General features: G+C 40.6%; 1 protein-coding gene across 1 annotated transcript in view; it reads left to right on the top strand.

Annotated features, from left to right (window-relative positions):
• Positions 1-23,926, top strand: part of Rims1 (regulating synaptic membrane exocytosis 1) — a 497,773-nt gene that overhangs the window by 400,327 nt on the left and 73,520 nt on the right. The window contains 2 exon segments of the mRNA XM_032900856.1: positions 4,650-4,762; positions 10,000-10,166. Coding sequence (XP_032756747.1) covers positions 4,650-4,762; positions 10,000-10,166 — 280 coding nt within the window.

The raw sequence follows: 23,926 nt of genomic DNA, 5'->3' as shown, positions 1-23,926 counted from the left end.
AAAAATAAGGAAGCCCCAAAGTGAGAGTACAGAAGTCCTATTGTGGCACTGGAGTGTGCTCTGAAAAGCTCTGTGTTCTCTATCTGAGTATATGTAGGGAAAGGTCACAACTGCCTGCGATTCCAGCTCCAGATGACCCAGTGTCCTCGTCTGGCCTCTCTGGACATCCAAACACATATGTTTGTTCAAACACACACATGCATCTACACACAGATAAAATGAACAATTTTCTACTCCTAAGCTTTTAAATTAATATGAGAGGTGGTTCTATTTAAATACATGCATGCTCAGGGAGAAATGTACAAATGAATTTGGCTTCTTTGTAGATGTACAGAAGCCTGTCCCTCTTAATCACGAATCTATGTGAATCTAGGAATGAGCTGAATCCATTTACACATTTTCAGTAGGTTAAGAATTCTTTGTCCATGAGATGGCTCAGTAGGTAAAGGAACATGTCTGCAAGGGTGACACCCATAGCTGAGTTAAATTCCCAGTATACATACGATAGAGAATACTTATGTATACAATATACAGTAAATTGTCCTCTAGACATCCACTCCTATGTCATGGAACACACACACACACACACACACACACACACACACACACACATCTGTATATATAAAGTATTCTTAGCATAGTATGTAATCTAAAGCCTGTAAACATTGCTTGTATTTCCTGAGACAAGAGCCTTAATGAAGCTGGGGCTGAGCCCTAAATATCTCTTCCCTGTATAAACCATCCTTAGGCCTAGGCTTGAAAAATTCTAGCCTCCATATAATCCAATCATGCAAGCTAACTGATTCGATCCTGCTTCTTTCAGCTTCTGACTGAATTGCTCTGCCTCGCCTCATACTAACTTTGGCAGTATCTTCAGGCTCCTAATTCTCCGGCTCATTCTATCTTCACCTGTGTCTGGCTTGCCCTCTCTGTAACCTATCTATCTCTAGAACTGTCCCAGTAAAACTGCCACACACACGCACACACACACACACACACACACACACACACACACACACACACACACACACACCACACACACACATCACACACACACACACATCACAGCATCCTTCCTCTTTTCTCTCTCTCTGCTCATTCCCTTTTTCTGCTGTTCTCTGATTCACTCTGTCAAATCCTTCTCTGATTCTTCACTTTTTCTTCCCCTCAATGAGACATCACTTTCAAACATGGCTGCTTCCTTCTACAAACAAACCTTACCTTCATTGTTAGAGATTAAAGGTGTGTACTAAGGGTGTGTCTCAATACCAGCCTGATGGTATATAGTCTTCATTATTTGCCAGAGTAGCCATGCTGCTGGATTAAAATCCCTCTACAGAAGATAAATGCTTTTTAACCCTCGTCTTTATTTTCAGTGCTATAGAATATTTTCCACTAGGAAATTATTAGTACTTTGTAAGTTACAACTGCTAATCTTACCTCTGTGCTCCAACTGGAATTCTTTTTCTTGAGTTTCAGAAGGGGAGAAATTGTAGTCTTTGTGGCTTCTAAAGAAGCAGGCTTATTTCTCTCCATTTTTGATGGGATTTTGACAGACATCATGACATTGAAAAAAAGTACCTGAATTTGCACAGAACAATGAACAAGACTCTGTTGTGAAGAAAAAGGTTCTCCTTCAGTACAACTTAGGGCATCCAGGCTATAGTGACTGAGACAAATTTCAGCCGTTCAACCCCTTGTCTGGGAACTACAGGAGAGAAATGATTTAATGTACTAACTTTCATGAACTGTTTATAATTATAGTTAAAGTAGTCTATGGTAGACTCCTCTTTCTTTTGAAAATGATATACAAACCAAATTGTTATTAAAACTAAATAATATTGTTATTGTAGAATAGTAACTATTTGGTTCTAATAGTTCACATATGAAAGATAACAGTGAGGAGATTTTTTTTAAAAAAATTCTTTTTGTAATTCAATGACAGTTTAATTGTTGTGTTATTTAAAATTGCTACAGACACTCAGAATGACCTAAAAAGTAAGTTGGATGCAAGGTTCTCAGTTGGGTCTGTAAAGTATTTTAATTCAGATTTAAATTTTGCCTTTAGAATTAAAATTGATCAGAGAATAGAATCCTTTGAATGATTAGGCACAATTACCCTTTATGAAATAAGATATTGATATGTGGCTGTTTGTTAGAGCAAAATAATGGAGGAATGGCATTATTCCAAGGACACAGCCTACTTTGATCATTTTATTATTTATCCTATTAACAATGTATATTGGTGGAATCACATCCTAGGTGTGAGGTCTGATAGTTTTAGCTTTGCTAGTGTATACAGAGTGTCATTTGACTTCACAGTATGTATTTGAGAAATGAAGTAGAATACAAGGATGTGTCCAAGTTACATTCACACCAAGGGTGTGACTCTAAACTTGTACAGTTACTTCATAATACTGAATCAATGCCTGGTGCCATCGAAAAGAAGCCACGCTGAAGGGGTCTGAGCAACACAGTGCATTCACCCAACCTTCTCCTTGTTCAAGTAAATGCCTCAGGTTTCTCTGTGTCTCGTTTCTGTTTGAAATCTGAGCTTCAGCGTGAAGGTGGCTCGACTGTTGGATTCACTGGAAGGTCGGGTGGCGTCTGCTGGTGATCTTGGGTGATAATATTATTGGAGATTGCCTCTACCCTGTTGATAGGAAAACGTTGGTTTTACAACCTATCTTGTGTATAAGGGCAGTATACTGGGAGTCTTCTGAAGCTAGTCATAAAGAACCTGAAAACAGTTTGCATCTGATCGCTTATTCCTGCAGCGTTAATAGAGCGTAACTTTAAGTATTGTGAAATGAGTACTAAGTTGCAGGCACTTAGAAGGAAAAATAACTCTACAAAGTCACGGCTTACTCACGGAGACCGTTCCAGGGGTTCTGGACTTGTACCTTCTGTAAAATATTGTTAAGAATTGCTAGATGCAAGGATATCAAAGCATTAATCTAGCAAGTGTTAGAAAGTTTCTTTTAAAGCTAGTATTTGACGAGGCTGTTGAGTTCACATTCAATTATGTATGAAAGTGAGAATTGGATTGTATTGCTTTAAGCTTTATTTATTCAGTACAACTACAGATATTTAGCTCCATTAAAGCACAAAACAAGGGGAAACTGTACAGAGAGGCATTTAGGAGAGAGGTCAGAGAGAAGATATACTTATCGTCTGTACTTTTATGCCCTCTGTACTGCTCATGGCATATAAAAATCCAGTTTTCATAACTTCGTTGCAGTTCCTGAGATCTGTCATACTGTAGCTTGCTTCATACCGCTACCGCTAACTGTGTGTGTTGTCACGTAACTAACAAGCTTCCCAGTGACCTTGCTCAAGCTGTTTGTTGATCGTCTTCTGGTTAAAGGCAGACACCATATACTGTTTTTTAGGACAACCTTCAAAGCAAACGGCTGTCACTTGCCTAAGTTTCAGAACTGTGGTGCTATAGACTGAGTCCGTCTAGTTAACTGACTCCTTGTAAGGTAGAAATTAAAGTGGTGGTGGTGTGATCAGATTTATGACTCAGGTTCTGAGCTGAAGTTTTAGACACATTTTGCCACACGCAGGCATGCACATATATACACTCTCCCATACAAACTTTAGCCTTTGTTTTAGAGGCTGGATAGTACACACACACACACACACACACACACACACACACACACCTCTACCCTACACATAGAATTAAAATCTTTTATGAGAGGTTGATCCCTCGGGGGAATCAATAATAGATAAGTTGTAAACAAAACTCATTTAGATCTCACTCCTCGTAGTTACAAGCTTTTGAATGATTTACACACAACTGTACCCTTAGCGCTTTCCTCTCCATTTGTAAGGATACAGCAGTTAGACAATTTTTAGGCTAGATTATGGTGGATCCTGACTTTAGACAGACTGAAGACCATTCAGTTTGCCCGCTATCATAGTTGCTTCATACCACAACAGAGCCTTATGTGGGATACATGTCTTCATGGATAATATTGCAAAAGAGCTAAAGAACACAGCATACAGTTTTAAAAATTTTGGAAGTTTATGTATGCGGTTCATGCAAGCCTTCAAAAATAGGTACCTTTTATTTTTTTCCAAGTAAGTTCATTTGTGTAGGTAGCAGATATTCATTGAAAGCTGTCGGTCAGAGTCATGGTATAGGAAGGATCTCTACAAAAAAATAGGATGTTCAGTTAGTTTTCAGGTGACTTTTCTGTAGCAAAGGATGCCATGGGAGTGTGCATGCAAGCAAGCATGTCCATCTGTGTGTGGTGTGTTCAGTATGCAGATTTATGTGCAGTTAACCTGCCACGGCCAGTTGAACATAGTTAAAAACACTGTTCTACAGTAAAGTTGGTTTCTCGGAACCACCAGTGAAGAGAGTTGAGAATACCTCACGTCAGGCAAAGAGACAGATGGCCTCTTTCCGGTTACTAACACTCGTGTTGCCTGTCTGGTGTGACCTGAATCCCTTCCACCTTCAGCCTAAGAGTTGTTAGCTCCTGTCCATTCTGCATTGCGTGTGCTCTATTGACCGTCGTGGTCTATTTCTGAAGTCCGTTTAGTTTGGATCGTTTCTAAAGCTTTGAAGCCTTGAACCAGTTCCCCGAAAGATGTTTCGTGTGTTTTAACGACCTTTCCATTGTGTGTTTTTGCAGCAAGCTTAGTAGTGGAGGAGCGAACGAGACAGATGAAAATGAAAGTTCACCGATTTAAGCAGACAACAGGGTCTGGGTCTAGTCAAGAACTTGACCACGAGCAATACTCCAAGGTAAAACGAGTAGACTAACCAATAGTGTCCCCTTTAGAAGCAACGGGTGTATGTGCTAGGCATGTGTGTGTGTGTCTGTCACAACATTAGAGAGCTCGGAGCTGTGGGAGCTGCGTGACTGTAATCGTCTTTAACTGTTGGTCTCACATCACAGTTGTTCATGCCGCCTGACACGTCTCTTCTGCACCTTTATGTTTTCAGAAGTCACATTACATTATGGAGGTATGAATGATTACACTTAGCAGGCACTACAATGAGAAAACACCGGTGCGAAAGACAAGGACTGTCCTTGGCTACATTTGCAAAAGCGAGCAGGGTTTCTAAGGCCACTTGTTGATGAAATAGTAGTATATTAATTTGGAGCATTAAATGTACTTTACGTGATGTGGACTATTGAATTAATGACAAAAGCCAGACAACGTGATAATTTCTCCTATTTTTCTTTAGTTAAAAATATATGCTGTTTTAATATTTCATAAGAATATAAGTTCTAATAAGCATTTAATTTATATTTCAGTATTATTTTCTAAGAATATACTAGATATCCATCAACCTTAATATCTAATGTTTAATTAAAATATATAGCCTATAACTGTATGAAAAACATTTATATGTGTTATCTGGTTTATTTTGAAATGTTTCTCCATATAACATGAGGTACTACTTGGTTACAATTTGACATTCAGGAAGTCTTTCTAGAAATAGTGACCTATTGGGAATCGAAATAAGTACAAACTACATCAAATCAGTGTACTAAAAGCTTAAAATAGAGCCTCGACATGACCATTTTTAAATAATCAAGTTTGCTCCTTGTAGAGCAACATAGCCAGTAGTTAATACAAACTGTAAAGGCCACAACAAAATGTGGTCTATCACCCAAAACATTCCCAATCGGATACAGAGTATCTAAAAGTGCAGCAGTTAGAGGAGGCCCATCTTATACAGGGATGCCAGCCCACAAAGGTTTCCAGCAGCCTTTAAAAAAGTAGAATTAGTACAAAGAACCAGCAAAGTGGCACACGCATCAAGCAGAATCCTTGACTTCCTGTCGTGTAGCTGGTTCCAGCTGTGCACATCTGTCTTCCTTTGCCTTATGATAATGTTTCCAGGCCATCAGCAGCACTCTAGTCTCTCTTTGCGGATAGCATCATGGCTTTTGTTTGCTGACACCACAAATCACTAAAAAGCAATACGGCAGGATGATTATCAGGATAGATTTTTTTTTCCCTCACGGTTAAGTTTGGTTCGTTGAAATTTCTTCTTTCGGCAAATGCTTCAGTCAAGACCGAAATCCTTTCTTGATTTGTTATTCTTCTTCCAAAAGTCCTGTAGACCATCAAAGGGTGAGGGACCAGAGCGGGAAGCAAGGATGAGATGGGGAAAGAGTTGGGATAAACTACTCAAAGCCTTTGGAGGTGAGATCTAGGAGTCCAATCAGACCATCAGCAAGGAGCTACGGCACAAGTCCAAAGCACCAGAGTTCTTGTTCTCAACCCACCCTGCTGGGGAGGTGCCACATTCTCTGTGCAAACCAGGTTACACCCAGGTAGAGCATCAACCTCTTCTTGTTTTTCTCATGTATCTGCAAAATTGCTCATTGAGCAAAGGTGCCAAGCCTAAGGGTCAACCCAAAGTTTCCAGAACCTATTGGTAGAGGGAGAAAACCAACTTCTGCAAGTTGTCCTCTCATTTCCACAGGCTTGCATGCTTTTACACACACACACACACACACACACACACACACACACACACACACACACACACTCACACACGAATACATTAATATGAGAAAACATTCTATTTCAACCGAACCACTTCCCAATGAAACAGAATTCATTTACCAAAACCAGTAGCGTCTGTCACAAAGTTACTTGAAGCTTAGATACATCGAGATTCTGTTGTGACATCATCCGATCTAACCTGGCTACAAGTCTTGTATTCATAATAGCTCTCATTCACATTTACATGTTAATGCTTCTGTTATTTGCGTAGACTCCCCTTTCTCTTTTTTCATTGAATTTGAATATCTTTTTTAAAATGTCTGGGCTGGCTCAGTGGTTACATTCCAAAGCTGATACTGTTTTGCAGGGAACCCACGTTTGATTCCCAGCACCCACAATGGGCAGTTGGCAGTTGCCTGTGACTCCAGCCCAGGGCCTGTGGGGTGAGGATTACTTCTGACCTCCAAGGACACCTCTAATATGTGCACATACCCACACATAGACAGAAAGAGATGCACATAATTACAGATAGCTTTTAAGAAGTGATTGTTTTCATTTACATTAATATTTAAGTTAATTCCAAAATAACGTGTTTCACTGTGGCCTCATCACACAAGTACAGTAAGGAACTGTGCCCACACTTCCCTGCGTCTCTCCACATCTGCCTTCTTCTTTCTCCCCAGGGCGAAACCCCTTGTGTTTCATTCTCACATGAGAGGCATATGGATCTATGTAAATATAAATGTGAAATACACGTCTCAATTTCTGTCTTCATGAGAGACGAAACATGAAAACTTGACTTCCAAGTAATGCCCTTTTATTCCCAATAATGGAATTATAGACTCCAGTTATAGCTCTGACAATAAATATGAGATCAGATATGTAGCTTTAAAATGTTTAAGAGTATCAAGAATGAAATTAAGCAAATCAGTATAACAGTTGTCAGTCTTTTTCATGTTATGTATCAGATAAAAATTGATATTTTCAGAACCAAAATATTTATGTCCTATGCCAGTGCTGCTAATGAAGTTTTCACTGAATTTAGTTTACGTAAATCAGAACTCATTGATATCAATGAGAAGTGGCTAGTATCTGTTTCAGCAAGTTCAAATGCTTTCCTGTATTTTCAGAGGAGAGTTCTCCTTTTACCCAAAACATTTTATTTTGCAAATGACTTTCATTACTATAAAATAGTGCGGGGTTGGGGATTTAGCTCAGTGGTAGAGTGCTTGCCTAGCAAGCGCAAAGCCCTGGGTTCGATCCCTAGCTCCGAAAAAAAAAAGAGAAAAGAAAAAAAATAGTGCTAGTGATTTCATAAATGTAGTATACGTTAAATTTTGGACTGTTCCCTTTATGGTATTTATGTACTTAGCCAATTTTAAAAAGTAATTAAAATTCAATCCTAATAAATTTGATGAAATAGTTGAAAATTCTACTGTACATGAAATTAGGTACCCATCCTCAGAATAGTTTTATTTGCCAACCAAACTAGATCTTGTTTTTCTTGGTGAAAGATTGCCAAATTAATTTGACCCTGAGAGCTTTTTACAGCCTGACCTTTCTTCGGTCTCATGCTCTCCCAACAGAGTTATTTCAGCAAGGCTCTATGGACCTGGTCTTTCTTTGAAGGACTACATTGTCCTGTTCTTCCTCCAGAGTGAGGAATTCACTCTGACACAGCTGCTTTTCCATGTGTTGTTATTTGAAGTCAAATGCCCCAGTGATGGGTAGAAGCCATAACTGGAGGATAAAGTCCCACTTAGGCTGTCATTTATTAAAGGACTCTGTCTCTGTAATCCTGGAGCAGTCATCAAGAGTGTGGCAATGGTTGGTGGAGAGAGCTGCAGTGTTTATTATTACCAGCTTCTAAAAACAGTGACCCTATAATTAGAACCTTCCTTCGGACCATGACGTCTTTCCCTGCAGGATGACTGAATACATTCCTCCTGAGGTTCTTTCATTCTTCACTGTATAGTAAACGTATTTTGACTAATTTATTAAAGGGGACATTTAACAAATCACACTAGATCAAAAAAAAAGAGCTTATTTCAAAGGTTAACACGTTTTTGAGGATCAATAAAAAAAAAGTAATAGAAAGTAAACGTAGAATATTTAATTTCCTTCAGTTAATGTGGGGGAAACTGTATGGTAATTGTTACACATCCCAGTAGAGTAAAATATGTAAAGATGTTTTTATTCTCTTCTGGAAGAGTGAATGTCTCTATTCACACAGAGTGGGATGGAGATGACTTACAGAAAAGAGAGATTTCACTGATTAAATTTAGCAACATTGCTGTCCAACAAAACTTCAGTACATTAGAAATGATTCTGAGTGAAGTGAACCATGCTGGACTGGACGGAACCATGGTATCAGATATCAGATGTGACTTAGTTTACCGGGGGACTGACGAACCACGTCACATCGAATACATGAGTCATGCAAATTTGAGGCAAAATATGAATTAGGCTCTAGACTTAATATCATATTTAGTGAGTACACTTTGTGTTTAGTGGGATCTCTGGCTTTCAAAAATAAACACCACAGTGATAAAACTTAAGAAAAGTTAATTTTACAGACGTACCATCAAGTGTGCAATTTTTTTCATGATTCAGAATTCTTTGATAAATTCATACACAGAAGAGGGAAAGAATTTTAACTCATGTATTTTAAGGGGAAGTTCCCTTAAATAAGGGAAAGTAAACAGGAGCACAGGGAGATTACTTCTTAAATTTTAGTTCCTAACAGAGTTTTGCACATAAGCTCAGGGAAAAAAATGGACATCTGTGGTGCATTTGAGAGAAATCATTCAAATTAATCAAGATTCATGCTGTGAAGCAGTAGAGAAAATGAGACTTGGTCAAAGATTAACTAAGGTGTTACCCACTCACTGCTCTCAGAGCTAAAATTAACTTGCTTAGTAGGCGATAGCAGGGGTGCTAATACTTTATTTTATGTAATTGTATATAGTTCTTTCCTTCTGTTACCAGAGAAAACGATTACTTAAATTATTTGTATTTAGAAAGATGGGGGCACTTTTTATAGTTAAAATATTATATATTCACTACATGGTCCACTCCAATAGGACAATAAAAATTGAGTAGAAATAATATCTGATTAACCCCCCCCATGATAAATTTGCAATGATGACTTAATGAAGTCCAAAATTTAATGTTATTCAAGATAAGAAAATGATGAAATGTAAATTTTCAAAAGAATGAGAAATGTGATATCAGGTTTTAAGCATGTTCAGATAATTCCCCAGATTTTTCCATGCAAGCACTCCAAGTGTGTGTTCACTCTTCCAAAGTCGTATGTCATCATTGAAAGGGTATTGGGTTTTTATTGAGATTTCTCTATAATCTGAATGCTTCCCTGCCCTTCAGTTGCCCTTCTGTCCTTGACAGAGGTGTCCATTGGTTTCCTTTAGGTAAAGCAGTCCTTAACCTCAAGGTCGGTGTGTGTTGTGTTCTGTGACCCGATGGTGGAGCTCATCCTTTCTTGTGTTTAATCTTTAGTACAACATACATAAAGATCAGTACAGAAGCTGTGATAACGCGTCTGCCAAGTCTTCAGATAGTGATGTCAGTGATGTGTCCGCCATTTCCAGAGCCAGCAGTACCTCACGCCTCAGCAGCACAAGCTTTATGTCAGAGCAGTCTGAGCGCCCCAGGGGTAGGATCAGGTGAGTTGGCAATGCTGTCTCTGTTAACTGGATCTCTATCCTTCCTATGAAACACATTTACCTTCCAGAATATTCTGTGGAGGGTACAGTGTAGATTGTGTAATGGAAACGTCTCATTATAACAATGGGGTGGGTTGAGCATGTGCCACACATTCTCCAGGATCACTGACAGAATATTTGATACCATTTCCTGCAAACTTACGTGTCTTACTATGGTCACCACTTTAATTGCTCTGAGTTGCAATTGCAGGGGTCCTCGCAATGTAACATGATCAGTAGAGAGCGTTTTAGTCCAGAATGAGGAAGCTTTTCCTTTAGGAGACTTTATAACAAACATTCTAGTGTTTATGGGACAGTGGCCATCATAAATATTCAACCACATCATCATAGGGTACAAGCCCAACCACTAAGTGAGTGCGGCTGTATATTTATGTTTGTAAGTATGTGTGTGTGCATGCCTGTGTCATGCATCACCACCCACTTGTATGGAATAGCTATTTTATTTTCCCAAAGAATACAGTTTTTGTTTTTTGATTGTTTTTGGTTTTGTTTTTGTTTTTGTTTTTGTTTTTTACCTCCTACTTAAGCCGAACAATGGGTCTGCCTTTCAAGGGAGACCATGATGGTTGTGAGAACATGTACAACCATGATTCAGATTGTGTGAGTTGTAAAACATGGCCACCATTACCTCACCTGGTGTTCTTCGGTTCTTGTATGACAAGTACCCCATAGAAAGCTAAGTACAGAGAACCTCAGACATTCCGTATCTGTCCAGCCTGAGGTAAATCAGTTGACAATTCATATTGTCTTGTTTCTGGAAACAGAAGTTTACAGAAGAAATCCGAGGAACCGAAGGGCTTTCCACTTAAATGCTAAAATTGTTAACAAATGAATTTTTGATACTCCGAATTTCACATTTTGGTGCACAATAAATTGTACCCTGAAGTTGTCCTCTTCTGTTTCCCTTCCCCTTGTTATCAGTTTCACAATCTCATGGTTTAGATGAGTAATGTCTCTGATTTTGGGAAGACTGGGAGAAAGACAAAGACACTTTAGGCAGCTTAACAAGGGACTGTGATTTCCTACAAGGAAACTTAGGTTGAAGGGTATGATACTGTATGGGAGCCAGTGCTGGTCAGTGGGGGAGATTCCAACCTCAAAGAAAAACTTAATGTTTAACTGTGCTGTAAGTAAAAGTGCAAAGTAGAAGACCCAGTCACCTTGACTCATGAGTTCTTTCTGAAGCTGGTAAGGAGAGAGGTTCTTCTCATCAGCCTACAGGAGACTGTATCTCTGGCAACCCATCTCACACAAGCCTCCTGTTTCCCACTCTTCCCCTGCTGGGTAGCTTAAGACCCATAATAACAGGGATTTTTCTTCATTCAAGTGGATTATCTAAACCATGTTGCTCCTCTGGTAGCTAAGTAAGTTTCCCCCGTTAGCTATGAAGAGACCTGCTTTTCTACTAACCCCAGTCTTGTGCTAGGGGTCCTCTTACACAATGATAACACAATGGAATACAGGAATAGATACGGGGGGGGGGCAGCAAAATCCTTCTGACACTCCAAAGCTAGGAAACCTTTCGTATATATTTTCCATATGTACCTACATTAATATGGGACCGGAGAGATGGCTCACAGATAAAGAGCACTGGCTACTCTTCCATAAGACCAGGATTCAATGCCCAGCATCTAGAGAAGGTTGTAATTCTAGTTCCCTGGGGTTTGATGGCCTCTCCCTGCCTCTGTATAAAGTGTAAATCAACCCTCTACTAACAGCCTGAGATGAGTTAGTTTGCAATAAAAAGCAGTAGCTAACTGGGGTAGAGTGAGAGGGACACGGAGTCTCCTGTTGTAAATACCCACTGCTTCCACTGGAAACTGCATGGTGACTGTTCATTCTTCCCTTAATCCTATGTATTCAAAGCCACTACTGAGAAAAAGGACAAAGTTGAACAGCTTCAGTGACAGAATGTATTCAATATCAACCTTCTAGTTCCTATTATGTAAAAAGGACTTTATTCTTTTGATACTGCATTAAAGTATAATACAGACCAAAAGCTCAAGGGGCCTTTATTCTGCCAAAGGCTTGAACACTTTTCTTACCTTCTGAATACCTGTGTACATCTCCTGTCATTCTGACAGGATGTAAACCATGTTTTCTTATGTGTTGCCTCAGACGATCTCTATTTGGAGAGTTGACAAAGTGATTCTAGACGACATTACAGAATTTATTAAAGTCAATTTAGTTCCCTAAAAGTCACCCTAGCATCTAAAGTTGTCAGGAGGGTCTATAAACGAACATTATGCAACATGGCCTTACTTTCTTATATAATACAATAAGATTGTCACTTAAAATATCAATGTTTTCTAAAGTCTGGCTATTACATTTCCAGTGATGTACGTCAACTTGACACAAGCTAGAATCATCATAGAGGAGAGAGTGTCAGTTGAGGAAATACCTCCATGAGCTACAACTGTAAGGCATTTTCTCAATTAGTGATCAATGTGGGTGCTGTCATCCCTGGACTGGTGGTCTTTGAGGTTTATTAGAAAGCAGGCTGAGCAAGCCATGTGGGCAAGCCAGGAAGCAGCACCCCTCCATGGCTTCTGCATCAGCTCCTACCTACTTGATCAAGTCTTGCTTGTATTCCTGTCCTGATTTCCTCCAGTGATGGATTGGGATCTGGAAGTATAAGCTGAATAAACCCTTCCCTCTTTCATTGTTGTTGGATCAACTAGTTTGTTAGTTGATGATCAGGCAGGTGGACACGAATGGAAAGAGACCATTCCTTTCTCCAGACATGTCCCCTTCTAGGGAGCTCAGTTCGAAGTGTTCTTCTTGTCCTCTCCTGATAGACTAACATGGTTTGTTCAAAACCATGCCAAGCATCGTTTAGGTTTTCCTTTTCGCTTTCCAGGAAAGGTACAGTAAGAAAAAAAAAAAACTAGACTGCAGTGTTTGTTTTAGGGTAAATAATGTTTTTGCAGATACAATTACTTAAAGGTTGTAGAAATGTTACAAATTGTTCACAAGTGTGAAGATGTTTCAACAAGGCAGAATCGACCCTTAATATACCAAATGAAGGGCATCAGTGGAGCTCTGAACGCCAACACTTCTGATAAATTCTGCCTGCACTTTACATATGGAGGCTCCATGGGGCCTAACTTCTCAAAGGAGATTCTTTTTCTCAATGCACTATATGGTTGCCTGTCATAATATGTAATAGGAATGTGCACATTACCGAGTTGATGACTCAGTCATCGGGACCTGAATTAGCATCTTTGAAGCCACCAAAAAAAAATTGTAGATGCAAAACTGTTTGCTTGCAGATGGAGCTGGGACAGCATAACAGGAAGACGCCTGGGTCTTATTGACCATCAAGTACAGTGACATCAACAAGCCCAGAGGTCAGTGAATAATCTTAGCTCAGAAAAGGAGGCAGAAGGAACGGAGCGTCCACTAGGCAGTTCAGGGCGCTTCAGACTCCTGTAGATGTGAGTTCAGTTCCCAGCGCCCATGTCAGGCAGCTCCTAGCCACTTGTAACTCCAGACCCAGGCTATCTATCACGTTGGCAAGTAATTGGGTCCACATGCATGTGCCTACACAGACACATGCCCAGACAAATAATTAAAAATTGAGTCCTTTTTTTTAAACAGAGAGTGATTGAGGAAGATACTAGACATTAATTTTAGCTTCTACCCACCCATGCAACCTGCACTCACCCGTGAACTCATAGACACAGAAGAGGACACAGAGAGTGGAATCCTGAAATTCCTATTGTTTCTGAATTCTCGATCTTCATCTTTATCATATGTCCCTCTCTCTCATTCAAGCCGGACAAATTTCATGCATTCCTGTAATATCGAACTTTAAAAGCAAACATGAACATAATATGAAAACTGTATTCGGATGTTACATAATTGTGTGTTTTTAATTGTTTCTTTGATAATTTCATATAATGCGTTTTGTGCCTACTCAACCCCCTTTTTCCCAACTCCACCCAGATCCACTTTTCTTCGCTACCTAACTCTCTCATTTTTAACTTATCAAATCTATTTAATGCTGCCCATATACTACCGGATATGCAGCCTTCCGGTGGAATAGGGTTGATTTATCAGAGGCTGTGCTCTTAGAGAGAACTGGTTTTCCCTCTCCCCTCTGTAGTCAATTGCTAATAACTCCTCAGCTAGGTCAAGAATATCTGCCCACCCGCCCTTCCGTAGCTTAGGCTTTGTCTGGCTTCAGCTTACACAGATCTCGTGCATGCGGTCACGGATGCTGTTAGCTCCTAAATGCTCTGCTCTGCTGTCTGTGGATGGCACTGTTTCCCTGTAGTCATCCACCACCCATGGGACACACACTCCTTTACCTCCTCTCTTCCACAATGGTCCCTGAGCCTTTCAAGAAGGTAATGATATAGGTAACATGATGTCCTCTTTAGGGTTAAACATCCTCTAGTTTCTTATTCTCCGCACCTCGGCCACTTCAGAGTCTCTATGTTAACCACCATCAGCTGTAGCTAGCAGTTTCTCTGATGAGGGCTAAGAGAGGCCTTCATAGTTATAATGATAAATCAATAGAAGTTGGTTTAATACTATGTCCATTTAGCAGAATAATGAGAGTAGTTTCTCCCTAGGGACTATGACCTGTCTAGCCACGGGTCCATGGTCCAGAGACAATGCCAGTTATCGGTTTCATCTTGCAGGGTAGGGCTTTAAAAAATAGTTCCTCTCAGATGTCTGTGCCACTTAGTGCAAGCAGTGGATGTGCCTTGCCGGGCCAGTCATTATTGCTTCTGGCAGAGTTCACAGCAGGAACCCTGTGGATGGTGATCACTCCTTTTTGCTCCTCCATTAGTGTGAGTAGCACCTTCTAGCACTAGGCAAGCTAGCCAATACGCAGGAAGCATCCAGGTTAACACCATTTGGATTTCTCCGTGTTCTACGACTTGAGTATGAGATGACTTCAGCAATAGGGTCTTACCTTCCATTTCTGGGGGATGATGAATAGCCTAGGCAACAGGTTATAATGTGTGGGAGCCTCACTGGCCAACAGCTCCAAAGGGATAATCCTTTCCTCTCACCAGGCATTTTATATGTTGGCCTGTGGTGTCTAGTAGGCATTGCCACCTCCCTGCATGGTAACCCTGATTTAGCTCTTGATAAGTGTGCATACTTATACTCTAGGAAGCTTTCACAATGTTTCTGGAAGACTTTTTCAAGAGGTCTTTGTTAGGGCTTTGAATCTCAGCCCCTACCCGGACAGAAAATATTAAGACACCATGGTTCCACCTGGAAAGGTTTAATGAGAGAAGAGTAGAAGAGAGAATAAGTGGCGGGCCATGGGCATGTGGGGGGGTTGGGGGAGGGGAAGAACAGAGAAGAACAAAGAGCAAGAGGGGTAAGAGAGGGTAAGAGGGAATAAGAGAAGGGGGAGGGGGCAAACAGCCCCTTTTATAGTGTCAGGCACAGCTGGCTGTTGCCAGGCAACCGTGGGGCGGAGCATGCCTGGCTGCTGCCAGGTAGCTGTGGGGGTGGAGCTTAAACAGAATACCAGAGTCTTCAGTGTTATTTACCCTCCAGATATTCCCACCAATGCCCTGCCCTCCCAGTCCCCCAACCAAACGTAACCATTCCAGATCCATTATTCCCCTTTAAACCTTTCTACACCTGCGTTCCTTTTCTCCTTCATTATTGGTGCAATCAGTTAGCACATGGCAGAATATTAGAAGATTTGTCAAAGCTAATGATTCTGTAACAGAACATTTTGCAATCCGTTTTCTTTCTGCTATACCAAAGTCGACTTCCCACTGCAAGGGGGAATTGAAAAAATCAGACTGGAAGGACGGTCTGATGCAAATAAATTTTTGTTCTTTTACTAGCCGCTTCTGAAAGAGCAGTTCCGTTTTCATTGAAAGCAGTTATTTTTACACTCAGCCTGTGAAAGGTTTAAAAGGATTTAAAGCCAGTTATTGCCTGCCCTTGTACAAATGGCCTTCTTGAACCTATACATTTACGAAAATTTGGCCTTTTGATGTCAGGAAGTCATGAGGGAAAGGTTATTGTATTCGTCTGGGCCTTTTGAAACGAATAAGCCTTAATTAATTTAGTTTAACATTAACGAAAAGGTTTATACCTTTCTAGAGGTCACTACAGTTATGCTTGCAGAACAGTTACAAATATTATTTCAAAATTCCCTTTTACCCTACCAGATCTCTCATTTAGCACGGAAATGCAATGGAATATTCTTAGGATTTTTAAAAAATGCACGGGACATGAATTTAACTAAAACAAACTCTCTAAGTTTCCACTTGTTTTGTTGCCTCCTGGCATGAAACCCACTCAAGTGTGAGTGAGTGGGGGGGCCTTTTATTTTCCTCGGAACTAAATGTATATGACTGCTTGCTATACTTTGAAACACAAAACTTACTAAGCTCTAAAACACACCAATAAGCATTTAGATGACCAGAAGAAGATGATCCCGGGGAGGGAAAATATGGGATAGAGCACATCAGAGAAAAATCTCTTTACCTGATATTCCAGTCTTTCTACTTTGCTCCCACAGTTCGAGGCTGGTAAGTTATTGATGAATGTCTCCCCTGGCAGTATATTGAAGCTGTGAGCAACAGGTCACTGTCCCACTCTCCCTTTAAAACCACTTCACCTTTGTAATGAGCATATTAATAACCTGATACAACGTTCTTCTCAAACCCACAATGGCATCGTCTGTGCCACAAGCCTAAATTATTATGCCGTGACATATAGGCACAGAAATATTGGTGATATATGAATTAGCACGCAACAGTCTTGAGAGCGATCAGTTACAGAATGTTTGGGGTGAATGGGTTCCTGTCCTTGGTAGGGTCTTTCTCGACCAGTACTTTGATGTCTATTCTGAAGCAAAGCAGAGATGTTATAGTTAAAACACAGTCTTTTGGCTCCCATGTTACCTTTGTAGTCTACCAGTTTGAGAGGTTAATCAACATGTGTCTTGCTACATTCTGTCATGTTGGTGACTTTATTAAGTGGAAAAAAACGAAGCCATCAGTTGCAATTAACAAAGTTCCCAAACCTTGAAATAAATAAATCAGGAAAAGCTTATCAGGATGAGGTTGTTTGTGGAAACGGCAGTTAGATCCTAGTGGCTACATTGACTACTCTTCATTACTGTGATTGAGTACTCTGACATAAAGCAACTCAGTAGAAAAAGAGTTGTTTGTTGTTGTTGTTGTTGTTGTTTTCTTTTTTGGCTTACATGTATACAGGCATACAGTCCACCATGGCAGAAAAGGCCTGGCAGCAGGAGCATGAAGTGAGCCTAGCAGGAAACAGAGTGATCACATTTTATTAGTCCATGGGAAACAGAACAGGAGAGAGAACGGGAGGGGAGGGAGGGGGAGAGAGGGAGACAGAGAAAGGGGAGAGGGAAGGAGAGAGAGGGAGGAGGGAAGGAAGAAAGAAAGATAAAAAGGGGGGTAGGGAAGGAGGAAGGGAGGTAGAGAAAGAGGAAGGGAAGGGGAGGGAGACACAAAAGGAGAGGTAGGAAGGACGGAGGGAGAGAAAGAGAGAAAATGAGAACGTATATGAATGGATGAACGTGAACGGATAGATGTAAGGCCTGACTTTAAATCTCTAAGCCTACCCAGTGGCATCCTTCCTCCAGAAAGGCTCTACTGCAGACGGATTCTATAATCTTCCCAAAATGATGCACCACTATGGACCAAGTGTCCAAACACACAAATTACCACCAAGCCTAGTTCTAATCTTCACAAAATAACTATAAATAGTATAAATTTTATAACTATAATAGAATAGCAATTTTAAAATAAGTGTACCCCCTCATAGGTACTTGAAGTAATTTATTTTTGTTTTGAGGTTTTCCTGAGGCCAGTTATCCTGCTGTTTTGCTGTGTCTTTGAATACCCATTAATATAGCCAATTTGTGTGATGACTGTATCTAGGAAAAATCATTAAGGAAGTAACCCTTAGGAAAATTTTCTTGCTTGCCTGCTTTCTCTTGCTCTCTTGCTCTCTTGTTCTCTTGCTCTCTTTCTCTTACCCTCTTCCCCCTTTGTCCCTTCTCTGCCCATTCCCCTCCCCTCTTCTCTTCATGTGCTCATGGTCAGCCTCTACTCCTCTTCTTCTCTATTCCTCCTCCTCCTCCTCCTCCTCCTCCTCCTCCTTCTCCTCCTCCTTCTGCTCCTCCTCCTCCTCCTTCTCCTCCTCCACCTCCTCTCCCTTCTCCTCCTCCTCCTCTTCCTCCTCTTCTTCCTCTTCCTCCTCATTCTCCTCTTCTTCCTTTTCTTCTTCCTCCTCTCTCTCTCTCTCTCTCTCTCTCTCTCTCTCTCTCTCTCTCTGCCTCTACTACCCTCTTAACTCCCCTCCCCATGCCCTGAATAAACCCTATTCTATATTTTAAAAGATAAAATTTTCCTGTTCTGTGAAAGTGTGCTTATATATTTTCATATTTGGTAATTCATTCCACTATAGCATTCGTAGCTCATTGTTTTAATGACTCCTGTGCGTGAACTCATTATTGCCATCAAATACTGGGTTAAAAAAACACCCTGTCTATGCAGGTACTTACCTGTTATTTGGGATGGTTACATCGTTATTCTTTCATTAGAATCATTGCTTCCTAATCGCCTCCCTTTTCACCCCTCAGGTTCTTGACTTGTACCTTCATCCACAAAGGCTACATTTCCATATGCATGTCTTTAAATTGATGTTCACTACGTATGTTTTGTGTCAGGTTTTCCTGTGTTTGTGTGTGCATGTGTTTGTGTATGCCTCTTCTTATGTGTGTGTGGTGGGGATGGGGGCAGCTGCCAGTGTATATGCATGGCAGCAGAGTGCAGAGCCCAACCTTAGGTGTTGTCCCTCAGAAGTCACCAGCATTGATTTATGAGACAAGGTTTGTCATTGAGACCTAGGGCATAAAGTTTGGCTATTGCTGCTGGCCAGCCCTCTGCAGGGGTCTCTGTGCCCCCACGGCTGGGGTTAGGAGCACACCGTACCACATGAGTGCTTCTCTAGAGATGCTGAGGATTAACCAGGGATCCCATGCTTGTGAAACACACACTTTTCTACGTTAACTCCCAGCTTTTGGACTAGATCTTCTAATAAGTAAATTGTGTTCAGCATGATCATTGCTGTGATGGAATCGTTAGTAATAGCATTGGGAAATAAATATAAAAGGAAGTGCAACCTGTGAAACTCGTGTGAGCTGCAGAATGAGAACGTGTAGGAGCCAGAGGTTCAAACCATGAGTTATTTTTCTTCATATAACCCCAAAAGATTTTGTTAATTTATAACACAGTAGTTAAAATAAACATGAGGTATTGATGATAATATAAATATTCATACACCCACCATCAAGCATGTCATTATGACCATGCTAGCTGGATCCCTGTAGCCCTTATCCAATCCCAAGCCCCTTGCATGGGACATGCATCAGCATCCAATGATCCCAGAGGCAGTTCTCTGCCTTGCCAAATCATTATCAAACTTCAGCCATTGCGTGGCCAACATTTCCCGCATCTCATAGTTATATGCCAGTATTCCATGATCAAAGTCAACATAGCTTGCTGGAGTAAATGCTGACCATCACCACAGGACACATCTCCTTGTTTCACTCTTACTCTGATAGTTAGCATCATATCTTTGTGTGTGTGTGTGTGTGTGTGTGTACATGCCTTTTTTACTCTATATACATATACATTAAAATAGGTGTATGTTCTTTAAAATATATCCTCATTATGATCTATAGTAAACACGTAAATTGATTTGAGGAGAATTGCAACCCTCAATTAGCATGTTGGGTGTTCCATTGTCAACTACTGGGTTTTTTTTCTGATTCTTTAGTGTCTGTCAATGAAGTCTTAAAATGTTGTGTGTCTTAAGCTCATAAGTGTGTAGCTGCTGTTATATATGCCATAAGTATATATCTACCATATATATATATATATATATATATATATATAGTGTATAGCTACTGTTAGACACATCCTAAGTGTGTAGCTACTGTTTTATATATATAAATAAAATGTCTTGGATGCTGGTATTTTTTCATTATTTTCTGCATAGTTTTCCTTTCTAGAACTAAAGTTAGTTTCTTCTGTTTTCTAATATTACTTAATCCTAATGTTTTCTCTGCTATTATCTATATCCTGCCAAATTCATATTTAATATGTTCATATTTTAAAGAGGTTTTAATTATATTAAAATTTCATAACTCTTTACATTCATTAATTTAGAGGTAAGTTAAAATTGGCAAAAGTATAAAATGCAGATTACTGATGAAACTTTACCTTTTGAAAAAAAGATTTATTATTAGTTGAAATTGTGTGCATGTGTGTATCTATCTCTGCATGGGTATGTGCCCTTGAATAGAGAGGCCACAGGCATGAGAGCCCTGGGAGCTAGAGTTTAGGTAGTTTTGTGGTTCCTGATAAGGGTTCTGTAAGTTGCACTCAGGTCATCCACAAGAGCAGTACATGCTTTTAGCCACTGAACCATCTCATCAGCCTACAGAATCTATATCTCTATCTACATCTATATCTATAACTATATATCTATATCTATATCTGTTCTGGCTAGGTGTGGTAGTGCGCATCTTTAATCCAAGCTTTCAAGAGACAGACACAGGCAAATCTCATGAGTTCAAGGCCAACCTGGTCTACATGGTCTACACGGCAAGTTCCAGACTGGTCAGGACTACATATATATAATTTCTAATTTCACCTGTCTGAAAGGCATTGCTTTCCAAGCGTTTGTGTTTTGTAGATGTTCCACATGCACTGGAGAAGTGCATTGTTACTACCCTGAGTGTACATCGCTCAAAGCTTCCACAGGTTTTCTCATGACTTTTGCCCATTAGCTTCCGTGTTTACTCAGAGTGCCCTGTCGAAACCTCTACTCTTCAGCCTCTTTGAATGAGATCCACCAGGTTCCTTTTGATTCTGTCTACTTTTACATTATATAATCGGTTTCGCAGCCTTACGTGTAGACTTCATTCATTTTCATGTCCATTTGACTTTTATTATTATATTTTAAATCTCTTTATTCCTACTAGTACTCTTGCTTTAAAACCAGACTTGCTCACTGTGAGAATATCTACAGTATTCTTCCTGCCACCAAATGCAGTAGTTGGATCTTGTGAATTTTTGCTCTTTTCTCTGCATCTTGACTGTCTGGTCAATGAGTGTTCTATCCTGTGCTTGTTTTTTCCCGGAAGCAAAGCATTCATTCTGGTTTCTGATAGATACAGGAAAATTTTTGCTATCTTATTTTCTCCTCTTACTTTCAATTTTTTCTCTACTTGCATAGTTTTAGTGGAATTATTCTTACTTCCTTCCCTGGATATTTTGCTAACTATGCCACGTTTTGCAGCAGTGCTGGCTAGTTTAGTGTTCCAAGTTTGGTTAATAGTAAATTTAAAGTCAACAATTCTTGTACATCCTCGTAGGAGGAGTAGACGGAACTATCCTACACATTAGCTCTCCTAAGACTCCTCACTTACATAAGTTTTGCAATGTTTTTTATTATATTGGTTTTCATTAAATATTATTCTTCTATCAAATACATTATATTGATGCAGTTATTGTCTGACGGCCATTGTTTTTGTGCCTCGTAGACAATGGTGGACAACAGGGGTGGACAGTAGTGGACAGTGGTGGACAACAGGGCTGAACAGTAGTAGACAGCAGTGGACAGTGGTGGACAGTGATGGACAGTGGTGGACAACAGGGTTGGCAGTAGTGGACAGTAGTGGACAGTGGTGGACAGTAGTGGACAGTGGTGGACAGCAGTGGACAACAGCAGTCATTCCAGTGTTCATTCTGGAAGCCATGTTAGAAATGGTGGCACCTGGTACCCTTAGTCTGAGGTGTATGCTATTCCTCACTGTTCTTGGTGTACCAGTCCTGACCCTGGAACTATACCTTGCCGATACAGAACAGCCTCTGGATATTACTCCTCATACGATCACGGGCCTATTTTTGGTTCTCCTTTGGTGCTTTAGTTAAGGAGATAACACCAGTGTGAGCTTAGCTTTGTGTTTTAATCGATCCCACTCCCCAGCTTCCTGACATTTCTAGGTTTACGAAGATTAAGTGAGTTTTCACAGCACCATCCAAATCCTTTCTAGAAAAAGAGGTTCACAGGTGATGTGTAGGTTGCTGTGTCCATCATTCTTAAACAATGGCGCACACTAGTAATATCCAAAAAAGGAAATCATAAATGCGGGGAACATATACTTTGTAAGCGTGAGAAGAATTGAGTATGCAGTCTTTCCTCTAAGGAGGAAACAAGTGCCAAGTCAGAGCAGAGCTTGCATCTCGAAGTGGAACTTGGGTCCTTAGGTCCTTAGAGTTGGAGAAAATAACCATCAGGATCAAAGAGAGGCAAGTAGCAGGGAGCTGGGGCTGGAAAGTAATGAGGAAGGAAAGACAGCACAGTGGGAACGGGGCAGTGTGGGTCTCAAGGAGTAATGGAAGGGACGGAGGTAGAGGGTCTCAGGCGAACAGTGGTAGGAAAGGTTGAATAGAGAGCATGCTGTAGTCAGAATTCCCAGGACTGTGCAGCATGAGCACAGCAAGCCAGCCTTCCCCCACTTAGATCTCAGTCTCTAGGTCACTCATCTTGATGCTATCACTGACTGATATTGAGAGATGATGAGCAGTTGCTGTAGGTCTCAACTTATTTGCATCTTCTATGCACATGCTACAGCTGACTATCCAGGGAGTAGCAAAGTCCATTTCATCCTTTTTTTTTTAATTGGATAATTCTTTATTTACATTTCAAATATTATACCCTTTCTGGTTTCCTGTCCATAACTCCCTAACCCATCCCCCTTCCCCCTGTTTCTATGAGGGTGTACCCCCACCCACCCACCCACCCCTCCCCACCTCCATGCCCTAACATTCCCCACACAGGGGCATCAAGTCTTGGCAGGACTTCTCCTCCCATTTGTGCCCAACAAGGCCATCCTCTGCTACATATGCAGCTGGAGCCATGGGTCTGTCCATGTGTACTCTTTGGATGGTGGTTTATTCCCTGGGAGCTCTGGATGGTTGGAATAGCTGTTCTTATGGGGTTGCAAATGCGTTCAGCACCTTCAATCATTTCTCTAACTCCACCACTGGGGACCCTGTTCTCAGTTCAGTGGTTGGCTGTGAGCATCTACCTCTGTATTTGTTATGCTCTGGCAGAGCCTCTCAGGAGACAGCCATATCAGGCTCCTGTCAACGTGCACTTCTCGGCATGAGCAATATGTCTGGGTTTGGTGGCTGTATATGGGATCCATCATCCATCCCCATGTGGAGCAGTCTCTGGATGGCCTTTCAGTCTTTCCTACACACTTTGTCTCCCTATTTCCTCCTATGGATATTTTTGTTCCCCCTTCTAATAAGGACTAAAGCATCTGTACTTTCGTCTTCCTTCTTTTTGGGCTTCATGTGGTCTGTTGATGGTATCTTGGGTAATCTAAGCTTTTGGACTAATATCCACTTATCAGTGAATGCATACCATGTGTGGGTTTTTTTTTCCTGTGGTTGGGTTACCACATTCAGGGTGATATTTTCTAGTTCCATCCCTTTGCCTATGAATTTCATTGTCATTGTTTTTAATAGCTGAGTAGTACTCCATTGGGTAAAGGTACCATATTTTCTGTATCTATTCCTCTCTTGAGAAACATCTGGGTTCTTTCCAGCTTCTGGCTATTATAAATAAGGCTTCTATGAGCATAATGAACCATG

The sequence above is a fragment of the Rattus rattus genome, chromosome 4, assembly GCF_011064425.1.
Source record: "Rattus rattus isolate New Zealand chromosome 4, Rrattus_CSIRO_v1, whole genome shotgun sequence".
NCBI classification, from domain to species: domain Eukaryota; kingdom Metazoa; phylum Chordata; class Mammalia; order Rodentia; family Muridae; genus Rattus; species Rattus rattus.
Note: the sequence above shows the minus strand (reverse complement) of the source record. Positions and strands in the feature narration are given on the sequence as shown.